Genomic DNA, 18,502 nt, shown 5'->3' on the forward strand with positions numbered 1-18,502 from the left:
GACTGGAAGCAGAGAAAAGCAGTAAAACCAAATGTCCTTAGAAATTCCTTTAGTGCTCAGCTGTCCATGAAAACAGGATAAGTGGCTTCCTCCGTCTGTGCTCAGCCGGGCAGGGTGGAGTTGCTGTGCTCAGGCCAGGAGGACCTCGAATCAGGACAGGGGTGGGGCGGGGCTCTGAGCTGGGGAAGTGGCTCCAGCGTTGCTACTTCAGGGCGTCCAGGTGGGTGCAGACCTGGGAGAAGACACTGTCCACGGAGCCCTCGGCGTTGACCTGTGGGGAGATGAGCCGTGAGGGCTGAGTCACCAGGTGGAGCCGGGTGGGCCTCACCGTGGCAGGTCCCAGAGGCCAGGCCTGCCTCCCCGAGCCCAACCTAATTGACGGCAGCCTCTCATTGAACCAGTGGGGAAACCAAGGCCTGGAGAGAGGGGCTGGCCTAAGGCCACACAGCGAGCTGAGGCTGAACCACATAGGAACCCGTTTTTCCCGGAGCTCCCCCTGGGCCCACGGGGCCCACCTTGCGCACAATGCCACGTTTCTCATAGAAGGCGATGACGGGTTCTGTGGCCTTGTAATAGGTCTCCAGCCGCTTTTTGATGGTCTCCTCATTGTCATCCACGCGCCCGCTGGTCTCTCCACGTTTCAGGAGCCGCTGGGTCATGGTCTCGGGGCCTGCGTCCACATACAGCAGCAGTGTGGGCTGTCCGATCTGCAGGTGGGCACCATGTGACAGGGACCCCATTCCTGCCCCCTAGGGCCATCTCCTCCCCATCTTCCCATCTATGAGGCCCCAACAGATACCCCCTCAGACCCTCAATCCCTTCCCCAAGGGAGCCTGAAAGACCTTCCTAAAGCCAATCTTTCCTGCCACTCCCCTGCTCAAACCTCTGCCATGGCTCCCCAGTGCCCTCAGGAGAAAGTCCACACTCCTTGCCAGACTCAGAGAGCCTGACTCTCTCTGTTCTAGGCTCTCATCCACCTCCTTCCGTGCCAGACCTGTGCCCATGCTGTTCCCTCCGCTGGGAGCCCTCTCCCCCAAGCCTGATCCTAACTCGCCTTCACCTCAGTACCAAGCGTCAGGTTTTAGCTCAAAGCTCACTTCTTCAGGTCAGTCTTTCTGATGTCACCCCCTGCCCCCCAGTACTCCCAGCCTCTTGGAACGGCCTCTCCCAGTGCCTTTATCTTTCCTTAAGCAGGTCTCCCAAGGGCCCCTGAGGGCAGGGAGGCACCTGTCTCACAATTTTGGGGTCCTTTGACAAAGGAACAAGGGATGAGGGAAAGGGGTGAGTGGCTGCTGAGTTCTGGGGGGTTCTGAGCAATCTCACTGTCATTGGAACGTCATGTCATCCATGGGACGCCTTGGAAAGGCAAGAGGAATAAGGCTCTGCAGCCCCTGCCTCGCTCAATCCGACCACCACAGCTGCCTGCCTGGGAGGGCACAGCCACCCCAGAGTCACCCGTGACTGCCACAGCTTTAGGAATGGGATTGGGACCTTCAAGCCCTGCCTCCTGCTTCCAACTGCCTGGGCCAGCCCCCAAGGCCTTCTGCGCACCTTTGGCCCTGGGCCCCTGTCAAGGCCTTGGGGCGCTGCCTCTCAGGTCAGGCTGTTTCATGCCTCTTTCCAGCTGTGTGACCAAGAGGCTTGCCCAAGGCCACACAGCTGGAAAGAGGCGAGAAGCAGCCTGACCTCTGGCGTCAGACTGACCTGGACCCAGGCTCACCCCTGCCTTCGTCCAGCTGTGTGACCTGGAGCAAGCCCTTTGTCCTCGCCTGTGGTACCCATCCTGACGCTCATCCCTAGCTCCTGCGTAGTTAAGGATGCGGGGTGACAGCATCAGCTGCCTTCAGGGAGGACAGCTCCTCCTGTCCAGTGACTCCGCACCACCCAGCAGCTGCTTCTGTCTTACAGATTGCCATGGGGGCAAAGGCGGGCCTGGACCCAGCAGTCTGACCTTGACTTCAAGGCCACCTGCCCCTCATCATCATCCATCAGCTACTGAGCTCCTCCAGGGCACAGGCTCACATCTCTGGTTCATCTGGGTCTCCAGAACCAAGCACAGTAGGCTCTTTCTACACCCCCGGCAGAGGTGGCAAATCTGGGAGAGCCAGCTCAGCCTCTGGGCTTGAGATTCTGGCTGTGGGGCCTCAGTCTCCCGGTCAGGACAATGGGCATTTAGCCTGAGGAGCCCACACCGGGCACTGCCAGTCTCCAGAAAAGCTCTGGGTGTGAACCGGCCACACTTCCAGGCTGATTCTCCCTCCTTTGGTGAAGCCCTGACGCCCCCTGGTGTCCAGAGCCAAGAAGACCAGCTGCCTGGACCCCTGGAGGCCATAGCAGGCCTGGGCCCAGGGCTGAGCCTGAGCCTGCCGCCCTCAGCGGCACCTACAATAGCTCTGGGAGGGTGGGGACTTTTTTTTTTTTTTTTTTTTGAGACGGAGTCGTTCAGGCTTGAGTGCAGTGGTGTGATGTTGGCTTACTGCAACCTCCGTCAACCGGGTTCAAGCGATTCTCGTGTCTCAGCCTCCTGAGTAGCTGGGATTACAGGCACCCGCCACCACACCTAGCTAATTTTTGTATTTTTAGTACATGAGGTTTCACCATGTTGGCCAGGCTGGTGTTGAACTCCTGACCTCAAGTGATCCGCCCTCCTTGGCCTCCCAAAGTGCTAGGATTTCAGGCGTGAGCCACCGAGCCCGGACGACTTTCATGAACTCTATTTTCTAGATGTGGCCCTGAGGGTCACAGGTGAGACCACACAGCTGGTACGTGTGAGCCAGGCCAGGACATCCTTCAGCACTGTGGCACCTGACACAGCGTCGGGGTGAAGTCTGAAGGAATCCAGGTAACCCCCATTTCAGACAGGGAAGGTGAGGGGCAGAGTAGGGTAGATACTTTCCTGAGGTCGTGCAGCCATTCAGAGGTCAGAAAATATGGCCTCCTACCCCCAGATAAGGCTGGAAGCTACGGAAGCCCAGAAGGCCCCACGGAGACGGGGCATGGGAATGGGGCATGGGGATGGGAGTCTTATCCTGCCCTAGGCCACTGGGATGCTGGTTAGGCTCCCCGCAGCCCTTGCTGACCTCTCCCTCCTAGGCCCTTGCAGTCCCATCTGTTTCTCCCATACAGCCTTGTGACACCGAGGTAAAGGTGTATGTGTGTGCACAGGGCCATGTGTGCGAGCATGTGTGCATCCCTGCATATGTGTGCTGCATCTGTGTCATGTATGTAGAGGAGTGCGGTATCCACTGCTGTGTGTGTGCACGCATGCACATGCCCGGCCTTGTGTGTATGAACTTGCGGGCTTTGTGCACGTGTGTGTGCAAGTGTCCACGTGTGTGTGTGTGTGTGAGGTGTCTCGCCCTGGGAAAGGTGTGTCTGCAGGGTGCCCGTGCTAGGAAGCTCAGGGCTATCATTTTCCAGGCCTGCTCTTTCCAGCCAGGCTCCTCATGAGCCCTGGAAGGAGACCGAGGTCCCTTCATGGCATTTGCAGCCTCCAGCCAGGCTGGAACATCCCTTGTCGCCCTGCCCGCATATTCTGTTCTCCCCACACTGGCCTTGCCTTTCCAGCCCTGCCAATGCTGTTCCCTGCCCTTCTGTGTGTTTATGGGGAGCCAAGCCCCACATTTGAAGGGCACATCCTGTCCAGTCCGCACACTGCCCCTTAAGGCAGCTGTGACCTGGTCCCCCCATTCCCTGCATTTTGCAGATGGGAAAACTAAGTTTCAGGATGGCCCAAGATCTCAAGCCGTTGAGCTGGAATCTGAGCCCAGGTTTGGGAGCTCCCCTGCCTGGCACTTCCCCTTCTACACATTTTCTTCTGCCCTTCCAGGAAGTCTTCCTGGTTTTCCTCCTCACCCACACTCCACGCATCAGCCTCTGCTCAGAACTCTGACCTGCATCGCAGCCCCCGCAGGCCCGCCCACGGTGATGGGAATCTCATCCTGCCCCAGCCCACCAGGATCCCCACTTGGGTCAGTGCCTTACCCGTCGCTCAAACTCTTCTCCTTGCTGCACCTCCCGCGGGTAGCCATCGATCAGGAAGCCTTTGGAGGTATCGACTTTGGCCACCATGGCATCCCGGAGCATGTCCAACACTGTTTCCTGGGGCACAGCAAATGAGGAAGGGGCCATGAGCCTCTGCTCCAGCTGGTCCTGCCACCTGAAATGCCCTCTCCCCTACACAAATGTCCCAAACAAGCCTCCCCCTCCAGGAAGCCTCCTCGGAATTGTGGGGACCTGGACTGAGTGAATGAATGATGCATTCACTAGACAGTATTCACTGAGCCCCTCCTTCCAGCCAGGTGCTGTCCTGGGTCCCGAGGACGTGGCCATGGGACAATCAGACCTTCCCTGCCTTGGGAAGCTCAGGGGCTGGTGAGGAGACACACACATTCCACAGATATTTCTCCATTTCCAAGCATGGCACAGGTTGTACGGGAAGAGAAGTGGGGCTTCTGGAGTAGAAAATTGGGGGGTCTTAGGCCAAATCTGGGGAGTTAGGGAAGTCTGAAAGCTGAAGAGGAAAGAATATTCCAGGCAAGAAAGAGTATGGCTGGTTTGAGGGGACAGAGGCCAGGGTGACTGGAGGATGGAGGGCAGGGGGAGAGTGGGGGGCAGGACAGAGTCCTGCACGGTCTTGGGAGCTTCTGGAAGGAACTTTCTGTCCAGGGCAATGGGGAACTACAGAAGGGTTTGGAGCCGGGGTGGTTACGATCAGCTTTGCCTGTGTGTCGTGGGCTTTGCTGCTGGTGGGACACCCAGTCAGGGCTACCGTCGTCCCCTGCCCCTCTCCCCACCAGGGCCCACTCACCAGCGGAACCAGCTGTCCCTTCTCCATGATTTCCGACAGCTTCTTGCCCCTGGCCGAGCCTGAGCTGACTTCGGCCCGCAGGAGGTCCCCGGTGGAGAGGTGGGTGTAGCCATACTTCTGCACGATCTTCTCACACTGGGTGCCCTTCCCCGAGCCAGGCCCGCCTGCAAACGCCCGCCCATTCACAAACCCCAAGACACAGGGTCCCAGGAGGGACAGGGGCTGCCAGGGTCTCCCGGCGAGGGAGGGGCAGAGCCCAGGGTGCAGCCCCAGGCCCGGGCTCCCTCCAGCGCCTCCCTCCAGCAAGAAGACCCTTGCCGCACCATCCGCCTGCCCGCAACTCACCCACCACAAAGATGATCTTGGTTTTCTTCAGCTTCTCTGTGGGAGAGAAAAGGGGAGCAGGGCTCAGTCACTCGCTGGACCCACAGCCAGAGGCACCTCTGGAGTCCCAGGCCTGTGCTGGGCCCCAGGCGGAGGGACAGACACCGCTGGCGCTCCTGTCAGGGAGGCAGACAAGTTACAGCCCAGAGTGAGCAGGGATGTGAGTAAACTCAGAGCCTGGGAGAGGTCTGGGAAGGGAGGGCGCCCCAGGCAGCCAGACGGGCGGAGGCAAAGGCCTAGAGGCTAAGTACTCTCCGCGCAGCCAGTGGGCTGGGCCGCCAACCCTCATGGCGCCTCCCTGTGGGTGGCTGGACCCCAGGGGCCGGTCACCTCTGGCCCTCAGATCGTCTTCTCTGCGGGGGTCACTCGAGGAGCAGCAGCCCATGGTCCTGTCCTGCCGTGTCTCCCGTGTCCCCTGCCCTTCCCCTCTCAGGCCCTGGGCTGGCCCATCACCCGCCTCCCCTGGCAGTGCCAACATGGGCTTAGCAACCACAACATATGTTGCCATGGAGATGGTTGCCGGGGTGGAGGGCTGTGGTGGGCACGTAGAACTCTTGCCCAGAGAGGGTGGTGAGCTTGGCTCCAACCTCTGTCTCATCCCGCCTGCTGTTAGATCCCAGCAAGGCCACAGCCCCACCGGGCAGAGGGAAACTGAGCTCGAGAGAGGCAGGGCCTGCTCAAGGGATGCCAGAACCCAAACCGGAACCCAGGCTCCTCCCCTGGGCTCTCAGGCTCCCCACTTCCCAGGGAAATAGAGGACCTGGCTGTATCCTACCCTGCTGTGTGACTTAGGAAAGGCCTGTCCCTCTCTGGTTCTCTGCCCCTTCCAGTGAGGGTGGGCCTTGAGGCTGGGTGGGCCTTGAGGAGGTGGGCTGGGTGGCTCCCAGGGGCCCTCCCAGCCACGAGGCTGGAGCCCTATAGGAGCTGTCAAGAACAGCTCCTCCCGCGGGCTCCTGTCCCAGGGGTGGGGAGGCCACAGCCCTGTGGCTGTTGATGTTTGGAGCTCAGGCAGCAGCAGCAGCAGGCCCGCCGAGCGTCTTTAAGAGCTGCCCAGGCCAAGGCACAGTGCCAGGGACTGGACGGATGGTGCTGCCAGCAGCTGCGGGCGGGCCCGTTCTGGACTCTCTGCCCGCCCGTGTCTCCCTCTAAGTCCCAGCCCATAGGAGCCAGGAGAGTCCAAGACTTCCTCAAGGCCCACCCTCACTGGATGATAGGGAAACTGAGTCCCCGAGAGGTATAGGGACTTGTCTTGTCCTCATTAGACCTGCTGTTGTGTGTATCTGTGGCCTCTCCACGGGGCAGGGTCTCAGCTCTATAAATCCAGCATAGAGGGTGTGTGCTGGGGCCCTCAGGAGCCTTGGGGAGGTCTCATCACTTCTAAAATTAATATTGGAGCTGGCACCAGAGGAAGATCCTGGAGGCTCCCAGCCAGGCCCCCTCTGGCAGCCCCAGAACCTTCTCCAACCCCTCCCAGAATGTCTCCCTGAGAGTGCACCCCCTTAACAGTCAGGCACACTGAGGCCCAGGCAATGGGCAAAAGGAGAGGAGGCTCATACCTTCCATCCTGCCGAGGTCCCGGGAGCCGTGTCAATGCTCTGCAAGACAAGGGCACAGGCTGGGCTGGGGAGGGATTTTCCTCCTCACCCTGACTCACCTTCTGCTAAGCCACACCCAAGGCAACCGGTGTGTGCCAGGCCCGACACGCAGTCTGAGGGCAGAGGGGGCTGCCGGTGGCAGGGAAGGCCCAGGACCTTCCCTGAGAAAGTCACCTTGGGAAAGTGACCTTGGAAAAATCACCTTTCCTCTCCGGCCTCCCTGGCTTCACCTGTCACAGAAGGGCAGTAGCCCCTCCCATCTACCTGGGTTCCCACTGGAGGGGCTGGGACGGTAAGGATGGCACCGAGGGACATAAACAGCGGCCACACAGCTGCAGAGCTGCTCCCCTCTAAACTCTCAGAAAACAGGGCGCGAGGCCAGCGTCTGCTCAGATGCCTTGACAACGCTCCCCAGGGCCGGAGGGAAGCTGCCAGGAGGCGGGAGGTGGCCAGAAACTATGTGTGTCTGGGATGAGGTTTGGATGGGGATCCTCTAACGGACACAGAGGCCTGAGGTGGAGGAATCTACAGGAGCCACTCGCATGAACACAGCCCTTATAGTTGTCAAAATGTCCCAGGCCCTTCACGTCTACAGGTCCAGCACCCAGCCCCACGCATGGTCCCTGCACCCCCATCCTTTGAGGCTTTACTGCCCCCACCTTGGCCTCAGCCTGCCCATGAGCCCGATCACATCTGCGACCCCAGCCTGTGCTGCCACAACCCCAGGACCTCCCCCACCTCACCCCCCCATCTCAGAATCGCCCCCTGGACACCTTTGGCCTCCACTTCTTCGCTCCCACCCACCAGCCCTCCCCAAGGCCACTCACGACCACCACAGCCACACTTCCCTCCAGCCTTGACCTCCAGCCAGCAACCCCACCCACACTGGGACCTCCACCCCAGGCACCCACACCACCCTCTCTACTTGGCTTCAGGCTCTAAGGACTCCCATCCCTGTGCAGGCAGCCCAGGCCTCTCTCCCCAGCTCCAGACATCCAAGCCCCCCAGACAGACCCCAGAAGCCCCACAGGCTTCCCAGGCTCTGAACAGCCCTCCCTGAGTCCCAGTTCCAGGCCCCTTTGGCCAAGCCATAGGCCAAGTCAGTGTGAAGGCTCCCCTCTCCTCTCCACAGCCCTGCACAGCCACTGCCCAACCCTCCACTCCCCAGGCTCTCTCCATCTGTCTGGTCACCACTATGTCCTGTGCTAAGCAAGAGGCCGGGCCACTGCCCCCGCCTCCACGTGGGTCTCGAAGCCTCCACACCCTGCCAGGCCATTTGCAGGATTTTCTCTGGCAGGCATCAGACCGCATCACACACCCGCTTACAACTTTGCATGTGTTGCCCTCTCGGCTCCCAGACAAAGCCTGGGCCCCTGGACATAGTGGACAGGTCCCGGTGAGCTGACCTCTGCTCCCCCTGCAACCCTATCAGTTGCCACTGGCAGATGTACCCAATGCCTGGATGCCTTTCCCCACCTCGCTATTGTGTGGGACTCAGTTCAGGTGCCACCTCCTTCAGGAAGCCTTCCTGGACTCTGCCCTCCACTCCCACACTGGCAGGTGCCTCCTGGAAACCTGCCCTGCACCGCACAACCACGCTGTACTGGACCCCTCTTCTGTGCTGCGGGGGTGGGGTCCCACTGACTGGGCCTGGCACAGGCTGAGCACAGGGCTGGGGAGCCTCGTTTCATCCTCACTGCCTTGGGAGGAAACTGAGGCATGGGGAGGAGGATAGACTGGTTCGAGGGCCGGCTAGGGTCCATCTCGGCCCTGGGTTTCTGCTACTCTGGGCCTGGCACCCAGTAGGAGCTGAAGCGGCTTTGCTGATGTCCCTGCTGCCCCAGGCAGGAGTGGCAGCCACTTTTCCTGCTGAGTGTGCTTCAGCGGGGGTAGGAGCTGCCAGGTGCCCCTCAGCAGCTGCCCATGGGATGGGGAGTGTCCTGGGCCAGGAACAACCACAGTGAAGCCCTGAGAAGTGGCCTCGACCCTGCCCTGCCCCCTCCTGGTAATCTAAGCCCCTCCGCCCTGCTGGCACCTGCCAATTCCTTGATCTAAAATAACTTGGGTCGTGAGGAGGCCTCACAGAGGACAGGGGTCTAGGATGGAGTTGGGTTACGGGCTAAGCACCCAGGCCTTATAAGGCCCCTGGGTTGAGGCCTCAGCGACTCCTAATATGACTGGATGGTCTGCTAAGGGGTCTGTGGGGCTGAGGCCCAGAGGGACAGTGACTTAACCCCAATCACAAGGCAAGGCCAAGGCAAGCCCCGGTCTCCCAGCTTCTGACCCAACCTAGTCGTTTCCCAGTGGGTAGCAACTGACTAGGGTTCGAATCCCAGCTCCATCACTCAGCTGTGTGACCTTGGGCAGCTGGTGCCCCTCTCTGAGCCTGTCCTGCTGCTGTTGAGGAGTACCAGGTGGCCACTGAGCAGTGCTGCCGGGAGGCCCCAAGCGCTAGCCCTGGGGCTCTGGTCAGGAGGCTAGGGCAAGCTCTGAGCATCCAGGGGTGATGCACCCAGCACTAGAAGTGGTGTGACAGTATAGCCCCACCAAGCACAGAGGCTGCCCCCGTCCAGGTCCTCTGGGGCAGGGAGCCAGGCCACAGCTCTCCTTCTCTGGGCCCCAGCTGGGACATACCAAGGGCAGTGACCTGGAGCCCCAGGAGTGCCAGCCAGAACAAAGGGGTGACTATCTGGGAGGCTGGAAGGGGCTGCAACACACACACACGCACACGCACACACACACGCACGGATCCACAAAGGCACAGGCAGCGAGGCACAGATCCCCAGGGTCCGGGGAACACAGCCACGCAAACACACACGAATCACAACCACGGATACACAGCCTCACAGACCCCAGAGAGCCCCGCACCAGCACGCCCCCGCCCTCCCCCGGTGCCGCTGCCCCTCCCCGCGGAGGCGCCCCCCAGACACGCTCGGGCACGCACTGACCTGGGGAGGGGTGCGGGTGGGCGCCGGGGCCAGTGCGTGCCCTGCCCGTCCTCGCGGCCGCCGGCAAAGGCGACTATTTATAAGGCTGTCAGCGCGCGGCATGCCGGGAGCCGGCGTTCCCGAAAGCAGGGAGGGCGGGAAGGAGGGAGGGAGAGCGGACCAGGGACCGGGAAGCGGAGCGGTACCGAACCCGAGCCCGGGTGTGCGGCGACACCGCGCCCGGCACCATGTGCCCCGCACCGTGCACCCCCAGGTGGCTGTGCCCACACACGCCAACTACACTTCACAGTTTGCCAAGAGTTTTCCATTGCGGTACCCCCACTGTGCCTAAGGTACACTCCAGGGTACAAGGCCAGGCTTTCCCTATGATAGCTGGAGAAACTGAGGCTCAGAGAGTAGTGGCTCTTTGCGCAAAATCCGCAATGGTGGCAGAGAGACGCCAGACCAGGGAGCAAGGGGACTGAGGCATGGACTCAGGAGCTTTGCTGGCCACAGTCCCCAAGCTCGCCCTCAGAGCCTGCCCAGAGGCCCTGGCCGAGACCCACCTGGAACTCCTCTCCTGTTGGGAGGGACCCTTGGGGCTTCTCTGGGGCTGGAACCCCCCCAGAACCCCAAAAAACACCCAGTAAGGTAGAAGATGATAGAAAACCAGCGCTGCTCCCCTGGAGCTGCCGGGGAGCTCACTTATCCCAGTGAGTGAGCGCTAGGATGTGGGACATTCAGAAGGCTGTGGATAGCTAGAGAGGGGATTTGTGGTCTTGATAAAAAGAATAGCTCCCAGTAATGAGCACTCACTGTGCTAAGCAGCAGACTCCAGCCGCATCTGCGAATCCTTAGACACCGCAGAGGAACCGGAGGCGAGCATGTCAACTACCTTGCCTGAGGTTCCCTAGTAGAAAGCCACGTGTTTACCCAGCGTTTTGCAGGGGGACTGGCACGTAGTAGTAGGTGCTCAGTGATGTAGCCAGGCAGGGATGGGAGCCCAGACAGCAGCCCCAGATGGTGAGGTGGGTTGAATTTGGAATTTGTATTATAGGCCCTAGGGAGCCATAGAAGGTATTTGAGCAAGACAGTGAGACTACCAGGAGATTGAGAACACCTTCAGTGGTGGTGCCTTAGCAACCACAACAGCCAGGAGACCAGGAGGCCTGGGTCTCTGCTACCTGTGATGTCAGATAAATCCTTACTTCTTGGGACCTTAGTTTCCCCATCTGTGGGGGGGCAGGTGCAGTGGGGTCAGAGTTCTGCATTAGAAGCTGTTTGAAAGGCCCTCTCAAGGGTGTGTGCATTGGCACCTTTGGGGAAAGCTATTGACAAAGTAAATCAAACTTTCAAATGGTCTGGGCATGACGGTCACTCCTGTAACCCCAGCATTTTGGGAGGACAAGGTAGGAGGATCACTTGAGCTCACCTGAAGCCAGGAATTCTGAGACCAGCCTGGGAAACATAATGAGATCCCGTCTCTAAAAATAACACACACAGACACACACACACACACACACACACACTTCAAATGCACCCTTCTACTTTAAGAAATTTGTTTCAAGGAAACACGTGGGCACAAATTTGCATAGGAAGGTTTTAAAGTGCCAGCAGGGACTCACTGGGATGATGGCACAGCCAGGGTGGGTGAGGAGTTGGCAACTTTCCCATAGGGTCTGAGTGAGAAAGGAAGCCCAAGTTGTTTGTGGTTAATGGGACAAGAGGCTTCAGACACATATAACATTGGTAACAAATAGGCAAAAAGGCCGGGCGCGGTGGCTCATGCCTGTAATCCCTGCACTTTGGGAGCCTGAGGCGGGTGGATCACCTGAGGTCAGGATTTCGAGACCAGCCTGGTCAACATGGTGAAACCCCATCTCTACTAAAAATACAAAAATTAACCGGGCGTGGTGGCGCAGGCCTGTAATCCCAGCTACTAGGCAGGCTGAGGCAGGAGAATAGCTTGAACCCAGGAGGCGGGGTTGTGGTGAGCCAAGATCACGCCATTGCACTTCCAGACTGGGCAACAGGGCAACAAGAGTGAAACTCCGTCTCAAAAAAAGAAAAAAAGAAAAAAAAAGAGAAAGAAATAGGCCAAAAGCCCCACTGCACTCTTCGGATCCCACCTGCATAAAAATGACTTGAGGTCATGCGTGGTGACTCACGCCTGTAATCCCAGCACTTTGGGAGGCCGACACAGGAGGATCACTTGAGGCCAGGAGTTCAAGACCAGCCTGGGCAACATAGTGAGACACTGTCTCTACTTTTTCTTTTTCTTTCTTTTTTTTTTTTTTTTTTTTTGAGATGGAGTCTCACCCTGTTGCCCAGACTAGAGTGCAATGGCGTGATCTCGGGTCACTGCAACCTCCGCCTAGCGATTCTCCTGCCTCAGCCTCCCGAGTAGCTAGGATTACAGCCATGAGCCACCACACCTGGCTAACTTTTTGTATCTTTAGTAAAGACGGAGTTTCACCATGTTGGCCAGGCTGGTCTCAAACTCCTGACCTCGTGATCCACCGTGTCAGCCTCCCAAAGTGCTGGGATTACAAGCATGAGCCACCACGCCCGGCCTCTCTTTTTTAATTATTATTAAAAGTAGTAAATTTTAAAAAGACTCCAAATATGCAAGTATATTTGTGTGTGTGTGTGTGTGTGTGTGTGTGTAAAATCTATTCTCAGACTTTTCTCTTTTTTTTTTGCACCTTAACTCTACAAAGTTAAAATTACATTGTCTTACAATCAAATTGAAAACATCTTAGAGTGGGTGAAATGAAACAGGACAGAGAGGACAGGTGTGTGCCTACGACCGCCTGGCTAGAGGTAACACTTCCACTTCCTACTTAAAGGCTTCTCCAGGCTTTTTTTTTTTGAGATGGAGTTTCACTCTTGTGGCCAAGGCTAGAGTATAATGGCATGATCTCAATTCACTGCAACCTCTGCCTCCCAGGTTCAAGCGATTCTCCTGCCTCAGCCTTCCTGAGTAGCTGGGATTACAGGCATGCGCTACCACACCCAGCTAATTTTTATTTTTAGTAGAGACGGGTTTTCTCCATGTTGGTCAGGCTGGTCTCGAACTCCTGACCTCAGATGATCTGCCTGCCTTGGCCTCCCAAAGAGCTGGGATTACACAGCACTTTGGGAGGCCGAGACGGGTGGATCACGAAGTCAGGAGATCGAGACCATCCTGCCTAACCCGGTGAAACCCCGTCTCTACTAAAAAAAAAAAAAACAAAAAAAACCACACAACTCTCCGGGCGTGGTGGCGGCACCTGTAGTCCCAGCTACTCAGGAGGCTGAGGCAGGAGAATGGCGTAAACCTGGGAGGCAGAGCTTGCAGTGAACTGAGATCCGGCCACTGCACTCCAGCCTGGGGGACAGAGCGAGACTCCGTCTCAAAAAAAAAAAAAAAAAAAAGAGCTGGGATTACAGAGTAAGCCACCACACCCAGCTGGCATTTTATTATTTTATTTATTTGTTTATTTGTTTATTTATTTATTTATGAGACGGAGACTCACTCTGTTGCCCAGGCTGGAGTGCAGTGGCATAATCTTGGCTCACTGCGACCTCTGCCTCCCGGGCTCAAGAGATTCTCCTGCCTCAAGTCCCCCAGTAGCTGGGACTACAGGCACGTGCCACCACGCCTGGCTAATTTTTTGTATTTTTAGTAGAGGCAGGGTTTCACCATATTTGCCAGGTTGGTCTTGACCTCCTGACCTCAAGTGATCCACCTGCCTCGGCCTCGGCCTCCCAAAGTGCTGGGATTACAAGCGTGAGCCACTGCGCCCAGTCCCCCAGGCTTTCTTTCTTTCTTTTTTTTTTTTAAGAGACAGGGTCTCACTTTGTTGCCCAGGCTGCAGTGCTATGTCAAAATTATAGATCACTGCAGCCTCAAATTCCTGGGCTCCAGCAATCCTCCTGCCTTGGCCTCCCAAAGTGCTGAGATTACAGGTGTGTGCCACAGGGCCCAGCCACCCAAGCATTTTTGTTTTTCCATACAATGAGCATATATATATATATATATAACAACTTTAACATGGATAAATCTTGAGGACATTACATAAGTGAAATAAGCCCATCACAAAAAGGCAAATACTGTATGATTCCTTTACATTGAAGTATCTAAAGGAGTCAAACTCATAGAAAAAAAAGTAGAATGGTGGCTGCCAGGAGCCGGGGAGGATGAGGAAGGGAGGATTGCTGTTTAATGGGTACAGAGTCTCAGATCTGCAAAATGACGAAGTTTTGGAGCCCTGCTATCCAACAGTGTGAAAATTGTTAAGATGATTAATTTTCTGTTATATGTTTTTTGCCGCAAGTTTTAAAATAAAATAAGTAATTTTTTTAAATGAAAAAATCAGGCCGGGCGCAGTGGCTCAAGCCTGTAATCCCAGCACTTTGGGAGGCCCAGGCGGGTGGATCACGAGGTCAGGAGATCGAGACCATCCTGGCTAACATGGTGAAACCCCATCTCTACTAAAAATACAAAAAACTAGCCGGGTGTGGTGGTGGGTGCCTGTAGTCCCAGCTACTTGGGAGGCTGAGGCGGGAGTATGGCGTGAACCCGGGAGGCGGAGCTTGCAGTGAGCCGAGATCGCGCCACTGCACTCCAGCCTGGGAGACACAGCAAGACTCCGTCTCAAAAAATAAATAAATAAATAAATAAATTAATTAATTAATTAAAAAATCAGTTTTAAGTATCTGTTTTATTTTATTTGCATGTGAACTATGGATTTTCTACCAATTCTGGAATATTAACGTTTCAGAATTTGATTTCCCAGGTATAACCTAAGAAAAGAAAAAAACAGAGGGACAGAAAAACTGGAAGAGGGAAAGAAAAAAGAATTGCTTGGAGCCTGGGCGCCGTGGCTCACATCTGTAATCCCAGCACTTTGGGAGACTGAGGCAGGAGGATCGCTTGAGCCCAGGAGTTTGAGACCAGCCTGGGCAACATAGCAAGACACTGTCTCTAAAAAAAAAAAAAAAAAAATGTTTTAATTATCCAAGTGTGATGGTGCATGCCTATAGTCCCAGCTACTCGGGAGGCTGAGGCGGGAGGATTGCTCAAGTCCAGGAGGTCAAAGCTACAGTAAACCGTGATCACACCAGTGTACTCCAGCCTGAGACACAGAGCATGATGTTGTCTCAGAAAAAGAAAAAATTGCATGGAGGAAAGATCGGGAAGATTATACCCTAATAGGACTCGGCAATACCCTCCCTTTCTATCTTCTATCATTTGTATTGTTTTATGATAAAAAAATCTAAAAACAGAAACATAGAAAAATGAAACCAATTTTAAAAAAATATTTTAAAATATTTTGTAGCTTGTGACATTTAGGAACAAAATTAAAATGAAAATATTTTGGTTAAAGAAAAAATTCCAGCCAGGCGCGGTGGCTCATGTTTGTAATCCCAGCACTTTCGGAGGCCGAGGGCAGAACACCTGAGGCCAGGAGTGTGAGATCACCCTGGCCATCAAAGTGAAACCCCACCTCTACTAAAAATATAAAAATTAGCTGGGTGTAGTAGTGCACGCTTGTAATCCTAGTCGCTTGAACCTGGGGGGCAGAGGTTACAGTGAGCTGAGATCGCACCACTGCACTCCAGTCTGGGCAACAGAGCAAGACTCCATCTAAAAAGGAAAGGAAAGAAGGGAAAGGAAAGGAAGAGGGGAGGGGAAGAAGGAAGGGAAGAGGGGAAGGGAAGAGGGGAAGGGAAGAGGGGAAGGGAAGAGGGGAAGGGAAGAAGGGAAAAAGGGAAGAAGGGAAGAAGGGAAAAAGGAAAGAAGGGAAGAAGGGAAGGAAGAGGGGAAGGGAAGAGGGGAAGGGAAGAAGGGAAGGGAAGAGGGGAAGGGAAGAAGGGAAGAAGGGAAGGGAAGGGAAGAGGGGAAGGGAAGATAGGGAAGAAGGGAAGGGAAGAAGGAAAGGGAAGAAGAGAAGGGAGGGGAGGGGAGGGGAGGGAAGGGAAGGGAAGGGAAGAAGGAAAGGGAAGAAGAGAAGGGAGGGGAGGGGAGGGGAGGGGAGGGGAGGGGAGGGGAGGGGAGGGGAGGGGAGGGGAGGGGAGGGGAGGGGAGGGAAGGGAAGGGAAGGGAAGGGAAGGGAAGGGAAGGGAAGGGAAGGGAAGGGAAGGGAAGGGAAGGGAAGGGAAGGAAGGGAAGGGAAGGGAAGGGAAGGGAAGGGAAGGGAAGGGAAAAAAATTCCAGGACTTGAAAACAAGCTGGCATGGGGGTTGCAGGGGATGTACCAGGGCCTCCTCACTCTGAAGTTCACATGTGGACCCACCAGTCAGCACATAGTGGGATTGGGGATTGTCCCAGGTGGCCTGGCTGGTGGGGCATCCGCAGGAAACAAATGGATGCAGGAAACAGCTGGACGGGAAGCCCAGAGAGGAGCGGCTGCCATTCATAGGTTTGCAGCTGGTGGGAGGTGCCCCCTCCCAAGGAGGGGTGGCGGTAGGGCCCTCTGCACAGAGGTGAGGAAGCACTAGCCTCACTGAGGTACCCAGGAGAGGGGTGCAGGTGCAGATGGAGGTGCAGGAAGGCCTCAAATGCCAGACAAGGCTGTAAGTTTGGAGCTGGCCAGTGAACAGGGAGCCAGTGACGGTTTCAGGGCAAAGAGGGCTGTGATGAGGGAGGCTTCAGGAAGCTCACTTTAGCAATGAGTGGGCCAGTCTCCACTGGGTCCCACTGAGGGGGTGAGAGATTGAGGAGTTGGGGACTAGGCCCACCAGAGTCCCACCTCCTGATGCTCCACTGAACTTCCCCCTGGGGAACCAACCCCCTCTTGACACCCCTCCTACTGACCTCTTCCTCCCCCGGGGACAGAGAGAAGAGCCACAGCATTCTGGGAGGAATTCTACCTCGAAACCTCTACCAGGGCTGGGTGCGGTGGCTCATGCCTGTAATCCCAGCACTTTGGGAGGCCGAGGCAGGCAGATCATTTGAGGCCAGGAGTTCAAGACCAACCTGGGCAACATGCTGAAACCCCGTCTCTACTAAAAATACAAAAATTAGCCAGGCATGGTGGCAAGCTCTTGTAGTCCCAGCTACTTGGGAGGCTGAGGCACGAGAATCACTTGAACCCGGGAGGCAGGGGTTGCAACAAGCCGAGATTACACCACTGCACTCCAGCCTCGGTGACAGAGTGAGACTCCATCTCAAAAAAAAAAAAAAAAGAGGAAGGCCGGATGTGGTGGCTCACACCTGAACTCCCAGCACTTTGTGAGGCCGAGGTGGGTGGATCATGAGATCAGGAGTTCAAGATCAGCCTGACCAACATGGTGAAACCCTGTCTCTACTAAAAATACAAAAATTAGCTGGACGTGGTGGCATGTGCCTGTAATCCCATCTACTCAGGAGGCTGAGGCAGCAGAATCGCTTGAACCTGGGAGGTGGAGGTTGCAGTGAGCCTAGATTGCGCCATTGCACTGCAGCCTGGGAGACAGAGCGAGTCTCTGTCTCAAAATAAAACCACTTCTTGGACCCAGGTTCCCAGAAGCCTTTGCATGGGGTTGGATGGGTGCCATATTCCCATATCCCCATGTCCATGCACGGCTTTCTGTTCCCCATGTAGACTTTACATGGAGTCCCAGTCTCTCTAGCACCCCCAGCCCCACTGCCACTGTTACTGTGTCTGGTCAGCCCCTGGGCCCTGGGCTATGCTACCTGTCAGCCTCCTGCCCATTCTGCTGTGGTCCCATTTGACTTCTCTAAGCAAGACAAGAAAGATCAAGGCTCTTGCCCCCTCAGACTGACATTTACGGCCTTGCCTTGTGCCATCTGGCCCCAGGCAGTCTCATCTCTCACTGCTCCCTCCTGCTGTAGCCTCACTGCCTACTGGGTGAAGCTGGGGATCCCACCATGAAGCTTCTCTGTGGGCCACTCCTCCCACCAGACACTCCTGCCCTCATCAACTGTCCCTAATACAGTGCGCAGCATACGGCTGCTTATTGGCTACGTGAATTGAGAGGCAGATGCAAGGTGCCATTCATGCCTTCCAGCCCCAATCGCCACCATCCTGGCTGGCCCAGTGCCCAGAAGGGTTCTCTTTCCTGTCCCCAGCAGCTCAGGGGCCCTGGGAGATCCCAGTAGGCTGCCTGCCCGTGTCTTACACAGTCACTCTTTGTTAGGCCTCGCCCCTGAGGGCATCTTATCTGCCCAAATAGTTTGTAATCTCTGGAGTCACAGACCCCTGCCTCCTGCCAACCTGGAGTACACAGCCCTTTTGCAGAGAGGCTGGTGGCAACTCGGAGACTACCACTCACCACACCCCTGCCAGCGTTACAGCCTGCCAGGCCCCCTCCTGCTGGGTTTGGCAGGAAATCGCAGCTCCCAGTCATCAGGTCCCCAGACCCTTAAGGAGCTGAGAGACCTCTGGCTCTGTGGCCTGGGCTGTCTTTCCCCCACCCCTTCTGCACTCACTGCTCAAACTCTTCTCCCAGCTTCTGTGCGAATTCTTCCTAGTGCACCATGGGGCTCCTCCCTCCGTGGAACCTGAGCTCCTTTAGGGCGGTGTCTGGTCTCCTTTTGCCCTTGAAGGAATTGGGGCTCTCAGAGGCGAAATGACTTGCCCAAGGTCACACAGGCAGGGTGAGGTGGGGACAGGAAAAGCCAGATGGGCCTGGCTCCACATGCCCCCACCATCCCCAGAGTCCCCAGGCCTCCACTCAAGATGCAAAATACACACCTCACTGGCCACTGGCTCTGCAAAAGCTGAGGATCGCTTTACTGGAATCCCCCAACCGGAAGACGCAGTCCTGAGGCCGCATGCAGCGCTGGGCCAGAAGGC

The 18,502-nt window shown here is 56.4% G+C and overlaps 1 protein-coding gene across 6 annotated transcripts; it reads right to left on the reverse strand.

Annotated features, from left to right (window-relative positions):
- Positions 1 to 32: 32 nt before the first annotated feature.
- LOC105463961 (adenylate kinase 1) lies at positions 33 to 18,242 on the reverse strand. Of its 6 annotated transcripts, none has more exons than XM_011711466.2 (7): positions 18,136 to 18,242; positions 6,751 to 6,789; positions 5,156 to 5,191; positions 4,811 to 4,974; positions 3,985 to 4,101; positions 516 to 707; positions 33 to 271 (listed from the first exon to the last, which is right to left on the reverse strand). In XM_011711466.2, the coding sequence occupies exons 2-7, from the start codon at positions 6,755 to 6,757 to the stop codon at positions 203 to 205; spliced, it is 585 nt and encodes a 194-aa protein (XP_011709768.1). In that variant the 5' UTR covers positions 6,758 to 6,789; positions 18,136 to 18,242; the 3' UTR covers positions 33 to 202. The 6 variants fall into 6 exon arrangements, with proteins under 6 accessions (XP_011709768.1, XP_011709766.1, XP_011709767.1 ...); XM_011711464.2 differs by lacking the exon at positions 18,136 to 18,242 and adding an exon at positions 9,738 to 9,848; XM_011711465.3 differs by lacking the exon at positions 18,136 to 18,242 and adding an exon at positions 7,054 to 7,140.
- Between the last annotated feature and the right edge of the window lie 260 nt (positions 18,243 to 18,502).

This window comes from Macaca nemestrina, chromosome 14 (assembly GCF_043159975.1).
Source record: "Macaca nemestrina isolate mMacNem1 chromosome 14, mMacNem.hap1, whole genome shotgun sequence".
Taxonomy (NCBI): Eukaryota; Metazoa; Chordata; class Mammalia; order Primates; family Cercopithecidae; genus Macaca; species Macaca nemestrina.